This window comes from Chiroxiphia lanceolata, chromosome 2 (genome assembly GCF_009829145.1).
Source record: "Chiroxiphia lanceolata isolate bChiLan1 chromosome 2, bChiLan1.pri, whole genome shotgun sequence".
Lineage (NCBI taxonomy): Eukaryota > Metazoa > Chordata > Aves > Passeriformes > Pipridae > Chiroxiphia > Chiroxiphia lanceolata.
Window position 1 is genome coordinate 119,521,130 of NC_045638.1, and position 23,098 is coordinate 119,544,227.

The 23,098-nt window shown below is 53.0% G+C and overlaps 1 protein-coding gene across 1 annotated transcript; it reads left to right on the forward strand.

Moving 5' to 3' along the window:
- The first annotated feature begins 978 nt into the window (after positions 1-978).
- MOGAT2 (monoacylglycerol O-acyltransferase 2) lies at positions 979-14,247 on the forward strand. The gene is made up of 6 exons (XM_032679338.1): positions 979-1,241; positions 5,767-5,945; positions 11,030-11,234; positions 12,522-12,696; positions 12,817-13,016; positions 13,661-14,247. The coding sequence occupies exons 1-6, from the start codon at positions 1,148-1,150 to the stop codon at positions 13,813-13,815; spliced, it is 1,008 nt and encodes a 335-aa protein (XP_032535229.1). The 5' UTR covers positions 979-1,147; the 3' UTR covers positions 13,816-14,247.
- Positions 14,248-23,098: the final 8,851 nt, after the last annotated feature.

Consider the following 23,098-nt stretch of genomic DNA (forward strand, 5'->3'; position numbering starts at 1 on the left):
CCTAGGGCCTGACAAAGGGGAGGGATTATTTTTCGGTCAACATCCCTGATTTGCTTTTGCCAAAGGTTGTTTTCGGTTTAGTTCCGTAATTCTTGGCGGCGGCGACCCTGGGGATCTGAAATGCCCCTTAGACAAGCGAGTGATGCCTTTTGTACTCGGCCGGTGCTTTGCAGTTCATCGGCTCATTGTTCAGTGCAGCCTGTTCCCGGTATTATCCCGTATCCTGGTTACAGCCAGGCCTCTCACAAGACGACTTCTTTGTTTTACCTGAGTGGCTTGTCAGTTCCCTGAGGATTTTTTTTCCTCCCAAATTTCTGTGTGTTTTGCTTTTTTCTGTTGTTGTTGTTTTGTTTTTCCCATGCAGTAAATTGCAGCTCTTGGCACTGAGGCTGAGGCTCAGACTGTGCACCTGCTTGGGGGTGGAAATGCCAGAGGGAGGGAGGATTTCCTTTCTCTGTACCCACATAAACGCGTGCAAAGATGCACGTGGACACTTGTCTGCCCCATCCATCCACCCATCCATCCATCATCCGTGTCCCGACAGAGGCATGAGGTTGCTCGTGTACCCTGTGCTGAGCAATGAAAACCCTTCTGTTGTCTCCCCACCTCCTCGGCTGAGATGGAAACCCATCCTCATCACATCACCCGCAAATAAAAGTGACCTGCCCGTGCTTGTCCTTCCTGCTGTGTGAAACCCAAAAGCTCGCCGGGGGATCGGGGTGCACGGGGTGGTTTGTAGGGGCAGAGGGAAAACCAAGCCTGGCTCACAGGCACAGGTGCCTCCTCCTCTCTACCAGCACCCAAATATGGCAAAATTTGAGAGAGACAGGGAAGGTGAAGGCGGGACCGGGCCCTGAACGGAGTTTACTTCCCATTTGGGTGGCCGAAGCAGGAACTGGTGCCCGTCCAAGAGCGCGGTGAGTCACTTTGGTGTCAGGCTGGGGCCACCTCCCGGCCGTGCCCGTCCCTCTCTGCCCGCGGAGGGTGCTGGGGGCAGCCACCAGCGCCACTGTACATTGCACAACCCCCTGTACAGTAACACTGAGCAAACATTGACGGGCGACTTTGCACTTTGCATTCGCCACTCGCTTCCTCCTCCTCCTCCTCCTCCTCCTCCTCCTCCCGAGACGCGAATGCGGAGCCCAAGATGAAGGTCGAGTTCGCGCCGCGCTCGGTGCCGCTGCAGAGGAGGCTCCAGACGGCGGCCGTGGCTCAGTGGGTCTTCAGCTTCCTGGGGCTGGGTAAGACACGTCTCCCTTTCCTTCTCTGAGGAGCCTTCCGCAGAATCCCAAAGCGGTTTGGGTTGGAAGCGACACGAAAGGTCATCCATGGGCCGGGACACCTTCCGCTAGCCCAGGTTGCTCCAAGCCCCGTCCAGCCTGGCCTTGGACACTTCCAGGGATGGGGCAGCCACAGCTCCTCTGCACAACCTGTGCCAGTGGTTTTGGCTTCTTCCCACCCCCTGCTCAGCGCACGGTGGCACCCGGGTGGGTGGCTGCCTACCTGTGCATGGGAATATCCACAGACCTTACGGAGCATCCAAACCTGAGCGGGGTTTTCAGCTCCTCCTGCTCTTTAGGTTCAGTGTTTTCCCTGTCTAAGGTGCTGCCCCGCTCGGCGATAAGTGTGGGAAGCAGCATTCCCGTGCTTGAGGAGGGGAAGAGCCCTGGGGACTCGCCTTTGCAGCCCTGGGAACAGACACTTCACTCCATAGAGGCGCCCCTGCACATCCCTAAAGGAAGTTTTTCCAAGATAGCCCAAGCAGGTTTAGGGAAGAGACACATTAGCAAACTGAGACCCGGGCGAACTCGGTGCTGTGTGGAGGGCATCGGGTGCTGATGGAAGGTTTGGATGGGATGCACTGGGAAATAAAGAGATGGGAGAGCCAGAGGCAGGTTAGCAGAGAGGGCAAACTCGGGGGCCATTTACAGCCCATCAGGCGCCAAGCTGGGAGGTGACATCCCGGAATTTCCGATTGTTAGGGAAATGAAGAGATGGGAGCATCAGAGGCGGGTTATCAGGGAGCGCAAACTGTCTGGGGCCATTTACAGCCCTGCGGGAGCCAGGCTGGAAGGTGACATCCCAGAGCTTCCCATTGTTACGCCAACTGGGAATCTGGGATAAGATCTGTGTAAAGCTCCTCCTTTGCTGTGGGAGGGCAGTTGTTGGCCAGTCCCAACTCTGCAGTTCCCTCTCTGTCCCTGCACCCCCATTTCCCTCCGTGGTGCCGGGATGGGATGGGATGGGATGGGATGGGATGGGATGGGATGGGATGGGATGGGATGGGATGGGATGGGATGGGATGGGATGGGATGGGATGGGATGCAGCAGAGATGTGGCCGCAGTGTTAACAAGGGATACAACAACACATCCCCATTCCCGGCACGGATGCAGCTGGGGCTTATGGAGCTTTCACAGTGTTTTCCAGTAAAACGATTCGTACTTGAGGTTTTTCCCTTCTTGGTGTTGGGAACAAGCTGGCACTTGATTTTCCAGCGAAGGAAATGACTTCTGGAGCCAGCAGAAAGACAGCACGTGGCCAGGAGGGAATCCTCCATGGCTGTAGGTTACTGTGGAGTTTCTTGGAACACAGGCTCGACCTCCTGCAGGGAAATGCTGTAGGAAATGGATGAGGATGAGACCCAACCTCACTCCTCCTCCATGGCTAACCTTTCAGGGTTTACCACCTTTCCCTGGAACAATTTGATTTTGATTTTGGGGTTTCTCTGTGATACAATCTGAAACCAGATAACCAAACCTTAGGAAGCAATTCCAGCCGGTTTGGTTCGTTTCACAAAGTTTCTTCAAGCCCGGACCTTTCCACCCAAAACCTCCCAGTTTAACGAGTGCAAAAGCTCGATGCCAAGGGATACCCTTCATTTCACCCCGTGAGCTGCCAGACATCCCCGTTGGCACTGTTATAACCCTCGGGCACAGAGTTCAGGCCTCTCGTAGGCAGGATTGAGCTGCCGGCTGCTCCTTTGTCTCGGGGACAGGCTCCTGCTGCAGCTGCCAGGGAAGGGCTCCTGAAATTCCCATTCCAGCGCTGCCAGGCACTGGCGCAGCCCTTTGGCCAGAGCTCCCCGCGCGCTGCTGGCAGGCAGCTGTTGCCATGGTTGTGCAAATACATCCCTGGAGAAGCCAAGCACGGGCCGAGGGCTCATTCATTGCCGGCGGGATGCGAGATGAGGCGGCAGCAGCCCGGCCCCGCTGCCCCACACCCCCTCAACAGGCGGGCATTGTCCGGGCTGCCGCTTTTCCCCAGGATGCTTTTCCCGAGGATGCTTTTCCCGAGGATGCTCCCGGCCAGGGCGCGGAGACAGAAGGTGCCAGATGCTTGGGGAGTGTGCACAGGGCAAGGATGGGCTGCAGGGCACGGAGCAGGGACCTCCCCGGCCCCCAGCACCGCCCAGGGCCCCCTCCTGGTGTGGAGCAGCCAGGCTGTGTGCAGGGAACTGAAACCAGGGGGGTGGTGCCCGTGCCTGCTGCACTGCTGCACTGCTGCCACCCTCCTGCCCACTCTCCATGGGCGTGGACATCCAGCCAGGCACATCCAGCCAGGCATGGACATCCAGCCAGGCACATCCATCCAGGCATGGACATCCACCCAAGCACATCCACCCAGGCATGGACATCCAGCCAGGCACATCCACCCAGGCATGGACATCCAGCCAGGCACATCCACCCAGGCATGGACATCCAGCCAGGCTCACCATGCAGAACCTGGAGTGCAGGGCTGAGCCCCTGCAAACGACCCCAGTGCAGGGGTAGGAGAGCAGGGCAGGCTGCAGACCCAGCTCAGCAAAGCCTTTGAACCCTCCCAGTCACCAGGCCTGGCTCAAAGGGCACACGGTGCCAGGGCGATCACGGTGATTCCAAGCCTCTGATTCCTCTTGGAAGTGTTCAAGGCCAGGCTGGATGGGGCTCTGAGCAACCTGCTCTAGTGGAAAAACCTGCCCATGGCACATGTAGTGGGCTCCTTTCCCAGGGAGAACTAAAAGGTTTTCAAAGGACTCAAAAAAACCCTGATCTTAAGGTTGAGTGAAGGTCACTGTGGCCAAACTCTGCCCCGCAGAAAAAAAAAAGAAAAGAAAAATAAAAAAGTCCAATTGCAAATGAATCGAGGGAGAAATTAATAATTATATAATTGCAAGATAAAGCCTCTCTTGGATGATAAGTGTGTGCATTTGGACCAGAACAACTCCTTCATTTTGCAGACTGTACTTTGAGCTTTGCACAGCACGATAAAGGGAGAATTAGGCATTGCAGGGTTTTGCAGCAGCCCTGACAACCCGGCTCCTGGGCGCAGGAAACTGCAGCCTGTGTGTTGTGTTCGCCTGTCAGGTGGACCTGGAGCTGCAGTTCATGCTCTGTGTAATTCTCCTCCAGGGTTGCAAAGTCTGTGTTTGTGTGGCATTTGAAAAAGAAGCCTGAGTAGCAGGTTGAGGGAGGGCATTCCCCCCCTCTGCTCTGCTCTCATCAGACCCTACTTGGAGCAGGACCAGAGGGGGCCATGAAGGAGATGCTCCAAGGGCTGGAGCCCCTCTGCTTTCCCACACAAAGCTGTGGGGAAATAATCACCAAAAAAAGGACTATGAGCTAAATATACTTATTTATCCTTAACTAAAAGCAAACAGGAGGTACAGGGAGGTCTTAAATGAGAGCATCCTATTCCTCTCCTCTGACAGGGCGAGATGAGCTGGAGAGAACAGGTGCCAGGTGACTCCCAAAGATGGAAATCCAGGTCTCAGAGGATGAGGGTGTGGGTGCATCTATCTCACAGCTGAAGCTGAAGCTGAGTAGGGCATCTCCATCCTCGGGTCCTTCAGTCCTGGTGCTGGATCTGTGATGGAGACCCCAAAAAGAACAAAGCACATAACACGTGGTGTAACCCACGGGCAGGGGAAGGCAAACCACTCGGGTGCTTTGTTTTGGTTTTTAGCTCAGTTTTCCCCCTCCCAAGCAACACCAAGGCTTCCAGAGGGACAGATGGAGAGGACACAGCTCTTCCCAGGCACATTCTAAGGCATCTGCTTTAGCAGGTGGCATCTTGGTGGCCATCACCACTTCCCAGTCTCTGCAGACAGACAGTCTTGGACTTGGGCAGGATTTCATGTACCAAGTGATGCTTGTTTGCACATAGACTTTTCTCCTCTTGTTCCCTGCCAAAACCCAAGGTATGAGGGGGGTGGGAGGTAGAGGTCAAAGCTGAGCACTGACTGGAAGCAGCTCAGAAAAGTCTCTAATGACTTGGGAAAGTCCCAAGTCATTAATGTCTTAGAGAATGAAATAGAGCATTCTTATAGAATTCGTGATTGCACCGAGTTGAAAGCACTGAAAATCCTCTGGAGGCCAAATTAGAGCTGAGAGAGAACCTGAGAAGTGGGGGAAAGGGTCCAAAATCAATAAGAAAAAACTCAATAAAGAGTAAAATCTTAAATGTGGGGTTAAATCAAGGGCACAATTAAAATGGGGAATCAGACAGGAGACAGTGCCCTGTTTGCTGCCATTGCAAAATGTCAGGTGTCAGCACAGGACATTCACAGGAGTTTTGGGATAAAATAAGGCAGTTATCATGGTTCCTCTTCACATTTCTGGGGCAGGTAGAAAAGAAACCACCTCTGGCTCAGAGGTGCCTTCACTCTGATCAAATAACTCAGCAGGAAGCCCAGAGGGGGCTTGGGCTCCATCCCGGGACAGAAGAGCCTCTCCCAGTGAACCATCCCTCTGCCAAAGCCCTCCTGACCCCGCTGGCTTCTCTTCCAGCCCCGTGCTGCATCGCTGCCTTCATCGCCCTCCTCTTCACCCGCTTCTGGCTGCTCAGTGCCCTCTATGCCGTGTGGTGGCTCCTGGACCGGGACCAGCCCAGCAGGGGCGGGCGGCGCGTCCAATTCCTGCGGAACGGCGCCGTCTGGAGGTACATGAGGGACTATTTCCCCATCTCGGTAAGTGCCGCCCGCCCGGCCCAGGGGGCCCTTCGGCGCTCCGGGGAGCAGCGTTGTCCTTGGGGTCTGGGGCCGGGTCACTGGAAGATCCAGAAAAAACCGCGGAGCAGCATTTTCACAACCCCATCCCTCAACCACCTGCCTCTTCCGCACCAGTTTGACCTCGCTGCCTTCCAGCTGTCCTCCACGTCTATATTTCAATATTTCCACGTCTATATTTCAATATTTCCACGTCTGTATTTCAATATTTCCATGTCTATATCTCAACACTCCTGCCCTTCGGGTTGCTCAGCGCTCACCCTGTGGACACGGGGCCAAGTTTTGACCAAAATTCAAGAGGTGCTGGTGCCGAGGGAGGGGACGGGTGGGGGGAGCTGGGTGTGCACTGGGCAAGCCTCGCAGAGCTGCTGCTCTTTCCAGAGAACTTCTGTGACGCTGTGTGACTTACTCCCAAGCCCGTGGCTGCCCTTTGCCCTTACCCTTTATCTGGCACCCCCCTGGATGCAGGGAGCAGCACCCGGTCCTGCCTCAGAGCCGCCACGGGTCGGCTCAAACCCGAGCAGTGCAGCAGAAGGGCTCTCCCAGGTCCCTTCCCACCCGAACCACGCAGTGACTCCGTGAGATACACGACTCCAACGATTACACGCAATACCTATCGCGTAAATTATTTGTGGCCATAACCCACCACTTGTGCACCAACCTCTCTGCTAAAATTTAGCTGCCGGCTGAGCCCGGCGGTGGCCGCTGTCCCGTCCCTTTGTGAGGACAGGCAGAGCCTCTCCTGAACGCCGCAGCCCTTGGCTGGAGGACCAGCAGGACCAGTAGAGGGAGCGCGGGACTGGGTTTGGCTGCTGCTCGCAGGGGTAGCTCGGTGGAGCCTTTTCCCCCCACTCTGATCTGGGAGAAAACAAGAGAGGGTTCCGCAAAGGGACAGCAGAAAACAAGACAAAAACGTAATAAAAAGAGCTTTTTAACCAAGCAACCACATAATGGTATTTCCCCAAAACATTTTCTCAGTCGTGGAATCACGGAATCATAAAATGGTTTGGGTTGGAAGGGACCTTAAAAAGCATCTGTTTGTTACCCTTTGCCATGGGCAGGGACACCTTCCACTAGCCCAGGTCGCTCCAAGCCCTGTCTAACCTGGCCTGGGACACTTCCAGGGATCCAGGGGCAGTCACAGCTTCTCTGGGCAACCTGTGCCAGGGCCTCCCCACCCTCTCAGCCAACAATTCCTTCCCAATATCCCACCTAACCCTGCCCCCTGGCAGTGGGAAGCCATTCCCTGTGTTGTTCCCAGTCCCTCTCCAGCTCTCCTGGAGCCCCTTTAGGCCCTGCAAGGGGCTCTCAGCTCTCCCTGGATTCTTCTCTTCTCCAGGGGAACCCCCCCACTTGCCCAAAGCCCCAGTGAGAGCAGGGGCACAAGAAGTGGGATCCAGGGACACCAACCAGGCTGGCCCCCAGCACCCCAGGGGCTGTGACTGTGTGTGGATGGAGTTTGCTCAGCCCTGGAGAATTAGATGTCCTGGGAAGATTAAACGTGGCTCCTGATCATCCCCAATCCCAGCAGCAAACAGGAACACCACGGTTTGGGATGCAGCTTTAATGGGTGCCTTGGAGGGACCCCTGGGTGTGTTTGCTGTGGGGGCTGAGCACTGCTGTCTGGGCAGGGTGGTGGGCAGTGTGGAGCTGAGCTGTGCTCCCTTGCTGTGTGCCAGGAGCACCCTCTGCCCAGCCCACCCTTGCACAGGAACCACTTTGCTGCTGGGTTTGCTCCCCTTGGAACTGGCTGTATTTTAGTTTATGGTTTGGGAGTCAAAGGGTCAGGCAGGACCTGAATGAGTTTGGGTGTTTTTAAGAAGTGGATGAGAAGAAAGCAGGTAGAATCCAAATGCATTGCCCAGGAGAGTTACTTCTGCTTCATTTCCCTGCATTTTAACCCTGCTCTAGTCCTTTTTTTTTTTTAATACACCCTCATGATAGGCCTGGATTTGACCTGGAGTTGTTTAAAAGCTTGTGTGCATGTGTCACTTGGGGACATGTGTTGGTGGTGGGCTTGGCAGTGCTGGGGGAATGGTTGGACTCAATGGTCTCAGAGGGCTTTTGCAACCTTAATGGTTCTGTGATTCTCTTATTCCAGTACCTATCTGAGCTCAGCTGCACTATAATGTCATGTAAAATATACCAAAGGGTTTAAAATTAATCTCCTTGGGCCAGAGTAGGTTTGAACAGATAATCAGTAATGCCTGCTGTGGGCTGATGAGTGAGACAATCACAGATGGGTTGGGTTGGAAGGGATCCTCATGGATCTCACCCAGTCCCACCTCCTGCCATGGGCAGGGACACCTCCCACTAGCCCAGGTTGCTCCAAGCCCCGGCCAACCTGGCCTTGGACACTTCCAGGGATCCAGGGGCAGCCACAGCTTCTCTGGGCAACCTGTGCCAGGGCCTCACCACCCTCTCCTCAGGCATCAGTGCCCAGCCTCACACAGGGAATTGCCTGTTCTCTGCCTGCCCATGGCCTGGGGCACGACAGTCCAGTCCATAGGAAATCCCAGCCACATCTCAAGGGGTGAATTAAATCAGGCTGGGTAAAGCAGTGCTGAACTCCTGGGCTGGTAAAGTCACTCAGAAGCCCTAACTCCAATTAGCTTAATTCCCCTCCAAAATGAATTAGAACCCAAAGAAAACAAATACTAAATGAGGGGCACTTTAATTCCATCTAAGAGCATCTACTTGGGATGTTAATGCCATTTAACTAATCCAGTTTAAAATTAATTTGGATTAATTTGCTTGAGATCCTCACCAGGACATGGGCTCTTTTCGGGGCTCCTGGAAGTTTGCATGTGCAGCTCCCTGACTCGGCTGGCAGTGCATGGGGAAGGTCTCACTCAGGAGCTGGAGGAACTGGGACAGGGTTTCACCCGTGTCTTGGACTCATATTTGAGCAGAGAGAATAAGGGGAGTTTTCTGTTTCAGAGCAATCACTGCAAGCCCTGAAAAACTGTAGCTATCAAGATATTTTTTCCACGATGAAGCACAAAATAGATCTCATCCTTCAAAGCCCAAACTTAAATTCAGCACTGAAAGGGCTGTCCAGCCCTGGCACAGGCTTTCCAGGGCAGGGGTGGAGTCCCCATCCCTGGAAGAATTAAACAGCTCTTTGGATGTGGCACTTGGGGACATGGATTAGTGGTGGCCTTGGCAGGGCTGGGGGAACGGTTGAACTCAATGATCTTAGAGGGCTTTCCAACTTAAATGATTAGGATTTGTTAGGAAGGCCAAGATCACCCCCCATCTGGGATGCAAAAGGCCTCATGGCACCTCTGAGAAGGGATCATCACTGCTGGCAGCAGCCAGGACACCAGGCAGCACCCTGACCGTGCCAGGGGGCAGCTTGAGGAAGTCAAACCCCCATGGCTGGGTTTGGAGGGCACAGCCCCGAGCTGCTGCAGCTCTCTGCCTTCAGAACACACGCCAGACACAGGAACTGGGCACCCCTGGAACCTGGGGGATGAGGAACTGCTTCTGGCTGACCTGGGCTCGGGCATTGGCTCAGTGAGGTGCTCACACGTGTGACACTGGCCTGGCTGGACACTGAAGTCCTTGCACAATTATGGAATGTTCCACTCACCCACAAAGCCCAGAGCAGCAAGTACCTTCCAGAGGGTGTGGGAATGACAACCCATGCAAGGCAGGAGGGAGGACAGTCCCACCTCTTGGCACCCCAACCCAGCTCTGTAAGGCACCTGGTGCTGGACAGGGTCAGGGATTAACTTCCCTGGGAATGGAGATTGACCTCTGGCAGGTGGAGAGGGGAGGAGGGAATAGACAGTGGGAACAATCCCGAAGGGAGGGTGGAGTTTCTGTGTTAAAGAATTTCCAGAAGGAGAAGGGAGGGTGAGAGTCCAGGGGCCTGACTGCAGCCTGGGAGACTTTGCCCGAGTCTCTCCTCTGCTGCAGATTTCCTTCTCAGCCCTGTCCAGGCTCCCTGGTTTCTCTGGGAGCTCTGCCCAGCTCATCCAGGTGTGAGCAGGCACTGTGACCAAACGGGGACCTGCTTTCCCCAGGGCAGCACAGAGCCACAAACGCTGCAGTTTCCAACACACCGAGCGCCTTCGCCTTCCCTCCCTGCTCATAAATCACCCGGAGATGAAGGGCTGTTTGGGAGCTGAAGATGAATGCAGGGAACATTGATGCAAAAAAAAGAGCACAGGGTAGCAGGGGCCCTGGGCACTTAGTGACTGGGCCATCTGCCCTGTTCCTGCTGGACAGGTCTGCACCCGGGCAGGGGGGGACTCGTGTTTGTCCACCCCCTCATTAGGAGCAGGCGCCTGAATGGGCTCATGTGAACAGTCAACAGAGCTTTGGGACAGGGGGGAAATGAGCCATGAGGGAAGGAAGGGAAATACAGCCCCACCATTAACCTGCAGCTCTGGCTGCTCCGGCAGAGCACACACACCGTCAGCTGCACCCCGAGGGGGACGGGGGTTCTGGGAGGGCTGACACCCAAAAACGCACAGGGGTTGGTTCTGCTTGAGCACAAGAGCCTTGGAGCTGCCTGGAAGTTCGTGGTGGCTCTGTGGTCACAGAATCACAGTATTGTTTAGGCTGGAAAAGCCCCCTCAGACCATCGAGTCCAACTGTTCTCCCAGCACTGCCAAGGTCACCGCCGGACCGTGTCCCCAAGTGCCACATCCATGTGTTTTTTTAACACGTTTAGGGATGGTGATTCCACTGCTTTTTAACTTTTTTTGCCTTGTATTAGGAATTGTATTGGAGGACATTTTACGCCAAGCCAGCTCCCAACAGCACCTGGAGCAGCCCAAGGCAGCACGAGGGACTGGGCCTTTGGAAATGTCAGCTTGGGCCCATGGGTGGGGGGAGATGGAAACGCTGGCAATGAAACACAGCTGGGTGAAAAAGGATGGGGTTGGGCCAGTGGACCCTTTCCAACAGCAGGCGTGGTGGGTGCTAAGGAAGCCCCTCCAGGAATGCCTCACCTGCTCTGCAGAGAAAATGCTCCCCCCCAGAGGTGACAGCCCCCACTCACAGCCCCTTCTTGGCTTCATCCCCCTGTCCAGCTGGTGAAGACAACGGAGCTGGACCCCAGGCAGAACTACCTGCTGGGCTTCCACCCCCACGGGGTCCTGGCGACTGGAGCCTTCCTCAATTTCTGCACGGAGGCCTCGGGCTTTTCCACGCTCTTCCCGGGCATCACCCCCCACCTGATGATGCTCTCCCTGTGGTTCCGGGTGCCCTTCCTCAGGGACTACCTGATGAGTGGAGGTGAGGAGCACGGCTGGGGGGGTGGGAACACAGAGGGGAAAAGAAGCCAAGGGGCTGTTTTCCCCCATCTGTGGCCGGTGGGACCCCGTGCATGGACTCAGCCACTGCAGCTGGCACCCCAAAAACACCCTGAAGCTACAAACTGCCCTCCTAGTTGTTATCTCTGTAGTTCCACTTCTTCACAGACGGTCTCTGAGCTCAGGGCATCACATCCAGGTGCTGTGCCACAGCAAAACCCAGGGCAAACTGTGAGCAGGAGTATCTGCTGCTTGCAGGGTGAGAGGATGAAAACAGCAGCTCGTGCTGCTGCAGGATGACGGGGCAGGGGAGGAAGGAGTAGCAGCAAAAAGGAATAGGAAATGGAATAGGTAAAAATGAAATGGGGAGAGGGGAAAGGGAATTTTGAGAGATGTTTAGAGGCTGGTAGGATGGCCTCCATCTCTCACCAGCGGGCTTGGGCACGGCCACTTCTCCAGCTGAATGTGGGCAGAATTCAACAGACTGAACACAGGCATCCAGTTCCACCTGACGGACCCCAGGGCATCCATCACCCTGTTTTGCACAGAAACTCTGGCTCCTGCTGCTGAAAAAATATTTACCTGGACGGTGAGGAATCAAAACAGCGAGATGGGAGAGAGTTGTGTAACCCAGGCAAGGGAAGGTTTAATCCCTGTGATGCAGGAGTTTGGTGCCTAGCTCATTTTCAGGTCCGTTGAATCCATTTCACGAAGAAGTTTTAATTTGCAAATTATTTCAGCCCCTGAAACAAGGATTTTATTTTTTTTTAAAGATAATCAAAACAATGTCGCTCTGTCATTTCTGAATTAGAGACTTCTAACTTTCGCAAGTAAACAACATCAAGGGACCAAATCCCTCATTACATTCCACTTTAAATCAGCAGCATCCACTGAAATTCACGTTTTGACCTAAAGCAAATGTTTCCCTGACTTTAGAATGGTTTGAGATTGGACATGGTTTCACTTGCCAACAAACCAAAACAGATTTTCCCTGGGGCTTTAGTGCAGTTAGTTCTCAGTTTATTTTATTCCTAATTTTTTTCCCCCTCATTACTCCCTTCTGAGGCAGACAGCAAAGGGATAATTGTGTGTTCACCCAGCAGGGCTGTGCACCAACCCAGCACCTTTCAGGGGGCCAAAGAGCAGGAAAAGCCTGGAAATGAAGTGTCTGGTACCCCTCCAGAGATGGATAACGGGGGGAAAAACACCCAGAGCACAGCAGTGGGGTGGGTTTGACAGATCTCACCATTCACCCCTCTGTGTCCCCCAGGCCTCGTGGCCTCTGACAAGGAGAGTGCCTCCCACGTGCTGCAGAGGCCGGGGGGGGGGAACCTGCTGGCCATCATCGTCGGGGGGGCTCAGGAGGCCCTGGATGCCCGGCCGGGGTCCTGCACGCTGCTGCTGAGGAACAGGAAGGGCTTCGTGCGCTTGGCCATCCAGCACGGGTGAGCAGGGCACGGGGGGGGGCTCTGGGCGGGGTGATGGGGGGTGTGGGACGGGAATGGAGGGGTTTGGGTCGGGCTGGGCTGATCCTGACAGTCCCAACCCGGGTTCCTCTGCCGCAGCACCCCGCTGGTCCCCGCCTTCTCCTTCGGGGAGAACGACCTCTTCGACCAGGTGTGGAACCCCAAGGGCTCCTGGCTGAGGTGGATCCAGCACCGGCTCCAGCGGGTCATGGGCATCTCCCTGCCCCTCTTCCACGCGCGAGGCATCTTCCAGTACAGCTTCGGGTTCGTGCCCTACCGGCGCCCCATCTGCACCGTGGGTGAGTCCCTCCCCGGAGCCCTGGCACACACCCAGGCCCCTGGGAGACCACGGCTCAGGAGACCTTTGGTTTTGAAGAACTTTTGCCCGGTTTCAAAGACCCCACGCCAGGTGAACCCGGGGAATTAATGCGGGGGATTAATCCAGCCAGAGCCACTGTTTGGAAAGGCTGGAGCTCACCCCACTGATTCAGTTTGACAGCCAGCAATTACTCCTAATGGCATTACGACCTGTTTGCATCTTCTCAATGGTTTTATGGGCCGGGCAGTATCACCAGGGCTCTCCCTTAGCTGGGTGAGGGATTGTGTTACACGGTGGTGAAACCCTCCCTCACCTGACAAACACAATCTGAGCAAGAGCCCAGAGCACGAGAGGAGCCTCACGGACCCCCCCTGCCCCGTGCAGGCACCTGGTCCTGCTCCTGCTGGCTCTGGGAGACAGGAAGGTGCTTATTCTTGTCTTCCAGAAACATTCAGATTTACCTTGAATTAAATGTGATCTTAAGATAAGGGGGCACTTGATCCCTAACAAAAACCAAACGATTCGTAAAAACTTTAATCTGGGCAAAGTGGAAGCAACTCCACTGCAAGTGTGTTTAGACAGCCTGCCACTGGCTCCTCTTTAATGCCTGTGCTTCTTTTCCAGTTGGGAAGCCAATCCCAGTGCAGAAGAAGCAGAAACCCTCTGAGGAGGAAGTGGATCGAGTCCACGAGAAATACCTGAATGAGTTGTCCAAGCTCTTTGAGGAGCACAAAGCTCGGTACAACGTCCCAGCTGACAGCCACCTGGAGTTTGTCTAGAGTGCCTCCAAGCAAGGTGAAACCACGGAGACCAAGCTCCAGGCTTTCCCTTTCCCTGGAACTATCTCACAACCTCAACACAGTCACAGTTAACACACAATCTGTACAGTGTAGGGAGAAGGAACTTGATTTTCCCAGGATTTGATGGGTGTAGAGCCAGAATTTTCGGGTTTTCGTCACACAGGGGACACGTGGAAGGTATAAAGAAGGAGAAGGAAAAAAATGCCATCTGTGGACAGCACTACTGAAACTCCCCAGCACACTCCCAGCCTGCCTTGGACGGCAGTTTTTCCAGATATTTCCAGGCGGATCTGAATTCCTTAAAGTTTCCTTTGCGTTATTTTCATTCTGAAACGGGATGATGAGCCATAATTCCTGCTGAATGTATGGGGTTTTTTTTTTAAATATAATTCACCCTGATCAACAAACAAACACTGTTTGCTTGGTGCCTGTGCTTGCCCTGAGCTCTTTTCTCCCCACCTGCAGCACAGTTTGTCAGAAAGCTCATATTCCACAGCCTGGTGCCAGGCACCCTCAGCAGCAACACCAGGGAGAGGCTAAGAGAGGGCTCATCCAGAGGGTTCAGCATCCCTGGGCTCCAGGAGTGCTGCTCCTACCCTGATTAATGCAACCCCAGACCCCCCTGCATGGGCTCCCCTGCTCCTGCAGGCGCTTTTTGTGATACAGGTGAGACCATTTCCCAAGGGGAGAGGAGCACGAGAGGGCAGGGAGAAGTGATTTGGGGCAGGAAATATCCCCTGGGGTGTGGTCTGGGAGAGCCACATTTGGCAGGTGACCAAGGCTTTAAAGAGCTGCTGCTTTTCAACACCCAGAACTTGGTTAAACTCTGCACTTAATGGGATTTTGCAGCGTGGAAGTTTCGGGTGGCAGGAAGGCACCTGCTCAGATCAGCTCTGCACCACCCTACAGAGCCCTGAGACCTTCACTTCTTCTTCTCTCTCTCTCTCTCTCTCCCTTCATTTCCCTTTCTCTTCCCCCACATCCCATTCCCAACCTTCAAGGAGCCACCAAAAATCCCATAGATCACGTGCACTTCCTTTTTGTCCCTGAAACTGCAACAATTGTATTTTTGGACAAATTTTCCTCATTCAAAAAATGAAAACTCTGCCTCAACAGACAATACTGGGGCCACCACTGGGTTTTGTTTCCTTTCCCTTTCCTCCCTCCCTGAGCAAGTTATTCCATCGGATTCTTAATCCAAATGACCTGCTGCAAATCCAACTATTCCCAGGAAACAAACAGTAACAGGGAAGAATTTGGTGGAGCCCTTATCAACATTTCTAAACACTCCTGTAATCCCACCCTTAATCCAGTCAAATAAAGCAGGTCACCTGCTATGATTTCTTCCTTGCTTTCTATAAATAGATTTTTTTTTTTATATTGTCCTTAATTAAGCACAGAGGTGCCTGAACAAGAGGAAGATTTATGCACCAGAAAAATTAAAATATTTCTCTCCTATCCTTTTTTTTCGGCGTTCATCCCCACCCAAACTTCACCAGGGTTTTTTTTCCCATCCTTTCTTCTGCCTTCCCTGCCACTGGTCACCCACCCCCAGCTGGGTCATCCTGAGTGGTGCTGACATCCTGAAGGAGGGGAAAGGCAGAAAATGACTGGTGAGGGAAATCTCCCAGGGAGGAGTGGGGAGGAGGATGCAGGAGCTGCCTGAGGGGTGGGGGGGATGGTCAGGGACACCCAACAGCAAAGGAGAGGGGTCGGAGGAAGGGGTTGGCTACACAGAACTGGCTTCCCTCAAGGTCAGTTTTAGCCACAGACTGGAACATGCCCTTGATCCCTCAGGGACCCACATAACCCAGGAGAGAGGGGCCAGTGCCTGGCCTTGTGTTAAATATATAAATACAACATTAAAACAATAACTCATTGGTGTCCTTGCAGCTGGGACTGTTCGGGGGCTCAGCACCAAGAGGGGTCTCATCCCAAGAGTCCAGAGCTGGCTCTGAGTGAAACTCTGTAAATCCCGAGGCTTTGGTGCTATTTCAGCCTCCCCAGAGCTGTCTGGAGGATTAAAACTCCTCCAGGGCTGCACAAGGCAGGAGAAACCTTAAGGAAGGAGCAGTGCCCAAACCAGTCAGTCAAACCAAACAGCACTGGAGCTTGGGACTGGCTCAGCTGGAGGCACAAATGGTGCAGCTGAGGGACCCCCAAGCTGCCACCTGAAAATAAGGACCATTTACAGCCCAAACAACACATCCACTCCCCTCTTCTGTGCCTGGGTTTGATTTGAGAAACAACCCCGAGGAGAAGAGAGGAATTCAACTGCCCCCCCCCCTTGCAGGAATTTCAAATTTCACCCTTTTTTTGGGGACTTCTGTGGAAACTCCAAATTGGCAAATGAGGTAGAAAATCAAAGCGTGGTGACTTGGTATTCCCCTGCTGTCTGCCTCTTCCTCCCACCTCTTGCCTCCTGATCTCTCCTGTATTTCTGCTGTGAGAGGCTCTAAGCTGGATTTGCCTTACTTAGCAGGTCCAGATCATGGGGCTCAGAAAAAAAAAACCTTGATGACTGATGAATACAAAAAATGGACTAATTCTCCAAAGGAGGAAAACCAAGCAAAAATGCCTTTTTTTTTGCCCTTCTGTGGCTCTAGCCCCTCAAAGTTGCTTTGCTGCCCTGGGAATGGGGTTAGAAGGTTGCTTGCTGCGCTTGCTGTTGCAGCAAACAACTGGAAAAATGTGTGGTTTTCTGCTCAGGGGAAGAATTGCTGCCTTTAGCTCAATAAAGTCCCCAAATGTGGTATGTTAAACATCCCTCCCTCACGCCACAGAGCTTTTTCCTTTTCCAGAAAGGAAATAAAAATGCAAGTGCATCTGAAACCCATCACTTTGCATTAAAAAAAAAAAATAAAAATTAAAAACATTCAAAAAGTCAGGTCTCCCCATGAATACTGATGCTTTTTGGGGGGTAGTTCTGTCTGATTTGTACCCAGTGAGCTGCTTCTCTGCTTCTTCCCATCACCTGAGCTCAGCTCTTGGCACAGCCTTTCTGGGAGGAAGATGCCCTGAGAATTCCATACAGAAACCACAATGGGAAGGATTTGAAATCCCTGGGGCTTTATGAAATGCTTTCAGGAAACCACAAATGCACAGAACATCACACATTCACAGGAAACTGTGCCTGCACGGGAGAAAAATAATGCAAAGAACAAAAACGCTTGGCTAATTCTGGGGGAGAAAAATAATGCAAAGAACAAAAACACTTGGCTAATTCTGGGTGAGGGAGATTTTCTGGTGCCCTAAAATTGAAGGGGAACAGGTGCCAGCAAACAGTGCTTTTTATCTTCAGCACTGCCAGCAAGGACAGGACTTGGTTGCTCACCTCAGATAAAAGCTTCTGGACAAGGGGGTGTGTGGATGCTGAGGACTTCAGAGGAATTCGCCTCCACATCACCAGGGACTTTGGACTGGGAGAGCAGCTCTGCACTGCCAAAGGCAGGTGAACAGGGCTCTGGATTCTTCCCCCAAGGGTATGTCCTGAGGTGCAGGGGATGTCCTGAGGTGCAGGGGATGTCCTGAGGTGCAGGGGATGTCCTGAGGTTGGGATTTTCAGAACTGTTTACAAAGTGCTTATCTCCCACCTCCTGAAGAGGACATCCTCTAAGCTGTGGGGATCTCCCAGAAAGCCTGAGCACCTTGTTTTCCTCATCAGCAACCCTAAAATTTGGAGAGACTGGGCTCCACTCTGTGCTCCCTCCCTGCAGCCACAGCGTGTCCCTCGGAGGAGGGTGACAGGATCCTCCATCCTCTTTTGGGTCAGTCCCATGACATTCCCTACAAACCCCAGGGTGTGCCTTGCTTCCCGGGACTGCGAAGCACTTTACAAGTAAATAGGATCCCTAATCCCCAAGAGGTGGAGCAGGAGCTCCTCTAACCCCTCTGTTGGTGCTGGGCCGCTGTTGACCCCGGACCAGGAACGTCACAAGGCCAGAGATAAGGAATAAGCAAGACCCTGTGGCCCAAATTCCCAGGTCACCCAGCCCCGAGGGATCTGCTGGAGGAAGGCTGTAGCAAAGTTGAGACCCAAATCCTCCTGAACCATAGAATAGCTCACCACCCTCACTATAAAAGACTTCTTCCTGTATCCAGTCTGAATCAATCCTCTTTTCTATGAATACAGAGGTAAACAGGAGAAGGAAGGACATCAGTCTAGGAAGAAATAGGCCAAGCAGGTTGAAATGACAATAACTTTAAAGCAAGAAAGCAGAACGGCTAAATTCTTACTTAAAAACTAGAAACAAAGAGGTGATGACCAGATTTGACAGGCATTTAGTATAAAACGTGTTCCCTGCCTCAGAAAGTGCAAATGGCACAGTACAAGTCCTCTCCACATTAACCCAGTGGCTCAGGAGCCCCTGCAGCCCCCACACCACACTGGTGGTGGGTCTCCCTCGCCAGACTTCAGGCCTGGGCATGGCTGGAGCAGCAGGAAAGGTTAATTCTCACTGACAGCTTTATTTGGGTAAAGGAGACCTTCCTTCCACCACCTCACTTTCTTTTGTGTTGGCCAGCACAGAGTATTAGAGGCGTCAGGAGCAAGGAAAGCCGGGAACAAGCCAAGCCACTGGCCACTGGTGGCAGTAGGAAGGAAGGGGTATTGATCACTTCCTAGCAGGTCACGCTAAAACTGGCCTCACCAAAGATCTGCTGAAGCCTATTAGCCAAGGCACATCCTGGGGCAAATCCTCTTAGAGCAGTGGAGGTGAGAATGGAGCTGATGTTACCCTTCCCAGCGCTGCAATCACAGAGAGCCAGGGCTGGGAAGGGATATTAAGGGGTCAGCAGGGCCATGCCCTTTATCTCAAGGGAGGATCAAGTCCATCCATGTCATGTGTCACCAGGCAGACATGGTGTTAACATGCTCTGAAAACTCTCTACGATGAAGATGCCACAGCCTTTCCAGAGAATTTATACCCAGCCCGAATTCTGCTCCAAATTCCCAAGGCTGTGATTAGGCCCAGGGCTTTTGTTCCCATCCAGTACGGGCATGAAGACAAGATAATTCCCTTCTCTGTATCTGTCTCCATGTCTTTATATATCCTGTCTCCTCAACCCACAGTTCTGCAAGCTCAAACACGTCTATTTGTTCAGTTGGATCCAGCAGAACCTCCAGAATCACCTCCCCCAGGAGGGGAGCTTGTGTGCACATACACCTGTGTGTGTGTTTTGTGTGTGTGTTTTGATGATCAGCTCGGCTTCTGGAACTGGATGACAAGGGGGCCACGAGGGCTTCCACGAGTCTGAAAGGCTGGAAAATGGCCTGTGGAAATTGTAGAAATGATGTGCTTCCCACATCTCAAGTTTCCCCACCTGTGTTTGGATGCTGGTGCTGTCCCAGGGCTGTCTGGTTGCCAGCAGAGAGGTTTGAGGAGTCCACAGGGAAGCCTTGAGGAAAATTCACTCTCCATCATGGGCAAGAGCTGAAAATGCTCATTTTTAAAGAAGCACAACGTGATGCTTCCAGAAAGATCATGGAAGTCTCCCACCTTTCAATAAGGGGAAACTACTTTTCCCTGTTATATTTAACCAGTTTCCCACGTCTCATTTCCCCACACCCTTCTTGAAGAAGAAAGCGAACACAATGGAGAAAAACACTAACATCACCTTTTTTTAAGTGTGTGTGTATGTGTGCCAATTCTTGTTTCACAATTGGATTCCAAATGGAGCTGGTTAACTGTCTATTACTAATTCTCCAGTGCTCATTCAGCACAGGGACCAAAGTTCTTTGGCCATACAGTTAATTTTTAGGTGCTCTAATTTTAGACTGTAGCTAGGCAGCTCTATCCTGACTTGCAGCCAACAGCCAAAATCTGGCTTTGCTCTGTGACTTGCATAAATCTTCCTATCTGTCTGGTGGGGAAAAGCGAGGGTGGGACTTTTTTTAAAAAATATACATTTCTATGTTTTATTTTGGTTTTAATGCCCTCCAGCACAAAGCTCACTGTGAAGCCTTTCTTGCAGTTTTGCCCTGAACTTTGCTTCCACTTGTGAAAAAAAAAAAAAAAAAAAGGAGGTGTAAGTGCAGCTTAGAAGGAGAAGAAATGGCTACATTTCAAAACCTCTGTAGCGTTAAATAACTTTTAACTCCATGAACAAAAAAAGCAAGTGCTGTGGAAACAGCTGATTCCAGCTCTGGGCACCAAAGGGGTTGTGCCATTAACCAGGGAGTGTCACAGGACACTGCCCAAAATAGTGACTGTGGCCAAACTGAGCTCTGCAGGGCTGGTGCTCCTACCCCACACTGAGAAAGGAGACAGGACCAGTGCACGGAAGAAGTGTGGGGGTTCTGGTCCATCTCTGGGGATGGGCTGGTCAGGGCTCCTAAAAACACTCCAGCAAACTCAAAAGCAGGGGCAGAAAGGAGAGTCCAGGCACTGCTGTGCCCCTGAGGTGACAGAACGTTTCCACCAGAGCAAACAGGACCTGCAGGATCCCACCAGAAGCCAGGGCCAGGAAGCAGCAGAGACCAGGGGTAGCCCTGAAGCTTATGAATCCAAGGCTAAGGAAAGGGGTGAAGCACCAGGCCTGGAATTCCTACAACCACCTAAACCTGCGCCGTTCCTTCCGAGGGATTGAGCAGCTCAGTTCCCCAGCAACCTGTGCCTCAGTTCCCCCCTCCATGCCCAGGGCTCACAGAGCCTTGGGGTTTATGGGAAGCTCTGTAGGGAGGCAGGTGCTGGGTGGGGAGGTGGGAACACACCCTGAAGCTCAAGATTCAGCTCATCGCTCAGGCGAGGTCTAAGCCAAGAGCACAGGTCCATAAAGATCGGCTGGAACCAGAACTGTTCCCATTTAGGCAGGAAAAAGGATGAAGGGACAGATGAACCCTCCGCTGACTTTCTGCCAGCTCAGTACAAAATGTTCAACACACCCCGGGGCAGGTGATGGATGGACCTCCCCGAGGGCAGGGGCAGAGGTCTGGGGGCACCCTTGTTTGTGTGTCCCTCCCCAGTGGCACGTGGGGGCTCAGGTTGCATTTTGGGAGTAGTTCCTGCCCTCCTGTGCCTGAATTAACTGGCAGAGGAAGGGGACACAGTGTCTCGGAGGGAGAGCAGAGTGACACACAAGGCAAAGGGGACACAGACAGTCACATTCATGGCAGGGAGAAAAACAACCACTGCAGGAGTGAGAAAGGGGCTTGTTGCTGTTTTTCCTGCTTGGCAACCCGACAAAAGCAAACCTTGCTGGCTCCTGACTGGGGTTCAAACTCCTTGAGAAATCCCAGCTCTTATCATCTGGTTTACTATTTGTGTCACTGGAGATTCGCCATCACTCCCAGCTGGGGGATGTCACAGGTCAGAGGAGGGGGCAAGGGGACAGCAGACGTGACCTGGAGGTCCCTGTGGTCTGGTGGGACACAATCTGGCAGCACAAACTTGGTGTGCTTGCAGAGCTCTGTGCAGGGCTTGCCCTCTCCATGAGGATGCAAAGAGAGCAGACCTGATTTCCAACCCAAATTCATCCCCCTACAGACATGGGAGGAGGGGCTGGAGTGTGCTCAGGGAAGGGAATGGAGCTGGGGAAGGGGCTGGAGCACCACGAGAGGCTGAGGGAGCTGGGGGGGCTCAGCCTGGAGAAAAGGAGGCTCAGGGGGGACCTTCTGGCTCTGCAACTCCCTGACAGGAGGAGGGGAGCCAAGAACAAGGGACAGGACAAGGGGAAACGGCCTCAGGCTGTGCCAGGGGAGGGTCAGGCTGGATACTGGGGAAAACTCCTCCATGAAAAGGGTTGTCCAGCCCTGGCCCAGGGCAGAGGGGGAGTCCCCATCCCTGGAGGGGTTTAACAGCCCTGTGCATGGGGCACTTGGGGACAGGGGTGAGCGGTGGCCTGGGCAGCGCTGGGTTGACAGCTGAACTCAATGATCTCAGAACGCTTTTCCAAAACCCAAATGGTTTTGTGATTCCACAAAATAAACACTGAGCTGGACCTGATCACTGACCCACGTTATGGTCCCCACCACAGGGGTGGATCCATCATCCTCTTAGTGAGCTCAGGAGCAGAAACCAGAGAGAAACAGCCCTTTTCAGATGCTGTGGTTGCACTCCATGCAGAGATGGCTGGATTGATGGACAATCCTGGGAGCTGTAAATCCTGGGGTTTTAAGACGTGTATTAACCCTGGAAACAAAAATCTATTAAATATAATAATATTGCCCTGGAAGAGGAAACTTAAAAATCCATAAGCACAGGGTTAACCACAGGCAGGGAAATCTCCATGGTTTTAAGTCAGAGAAGGAGAATTACCAGGATAGATAAGGCCTCCTGGGGTGCGTGTGTTCTGACGTGCCAAATGCAGGGAGTTTCTGCCATGATCCAAACCTCTGGCCCCTGGGTGAAGACACTGGACACTGATGCTTTGAGAGCAGGGCATTTTGTGCCACAGAAACAGAGCTACAGAGCTGCACACCAACTGCTGACTCAAGGTACTGCAAATCCTCCCCACGCCTCGCAAATGGTTCTTCCAGTCCCTGAATAGAGGTGGGAAGGGAAAAACAAGTGTGTCCTCAAAAGCTTTTATTCAACAGGCATCGCCCCAAAAATTAGGAAAAAAAAAAAAGGCATTAAAAAACGTGGCTGTGTAAGGGTGCATTGCTGCTCTGCTGTGAGATTCTGTTGCTGCTAAAAACCAGAAATAAAGGAGTCTGAAACTAGTGTGCATTGTTCTTGGCTGCAGGGAGCTGCAGGACTGGCTCCTGCCCGTGTTACTCTGCCCACAACCCATGTTTTTCAGGCTCAGGTGGAAGAATAGGAGGGTGTTTGAAAGGGTGTTATTGTCCAAGAATAATCGTGCCAGACACACAGGGTAATAATAGACAGGGTTGTGTATCTCCTGCCCCAACCCAAGCACCAAGAAAACAAACCAGGGGCTCTTCCAAACCCTCTGGGGGAGCAGCAGCGGGTGGTGGGAAAAGGCATCCTTGGGGGAACGGAGCCAAGGCAGTCCTGGTCTGTTCTTTGGGGCTGTTTGCTGATTTCCAGGGACCTGAATGGGAGAGACAAAAAAAAAAAAAAAGGTTGCAGGACAAGTCCTGGTGGAAGAAGTGAGGTGGGAGCAGGCTGGGAGCCAGGGCTCTGTGTCAGTCACGGAGTCCAGGATGGGTTGGGTTGGAAGGGACACTAAAGATCATCCATTCCCACCTTCTGCCATGGGCAGGGACACCTTCCACTAGCCCAGGTTGCTCCAATCTGGCCTTGGACACTTCCAGGGATGGGGCACCCACAGCTTCTCTGCCCAACCTGTGCCAGGGCCT

Bases quoted from the DNA above. Each gene is read 5' to 3' on its own strand.
- MOGAT2 (XM_032679338.1), top strand. From the start codon at position 1,148: ATGAAGGTCGAGTTCGCGCCGCGCTCGGTGCCGCTGCAGAGGAGGCTC. The intron at 11,235-12,521 runs GTGAGGAGCACG...TGTGTCCCCCAG, and splicing joins GGACTACCTGATGAGTGGAG to GCCTCGTGGCCTCTGACAAG. The intron at 12,697-12,816 runs GTGAGCAGGGCA...CCTCTGCCGCAG, and splicing joins CGCTTGGCCATCCAGCACGG to CACCCCGCTGGTCCCCGCCT.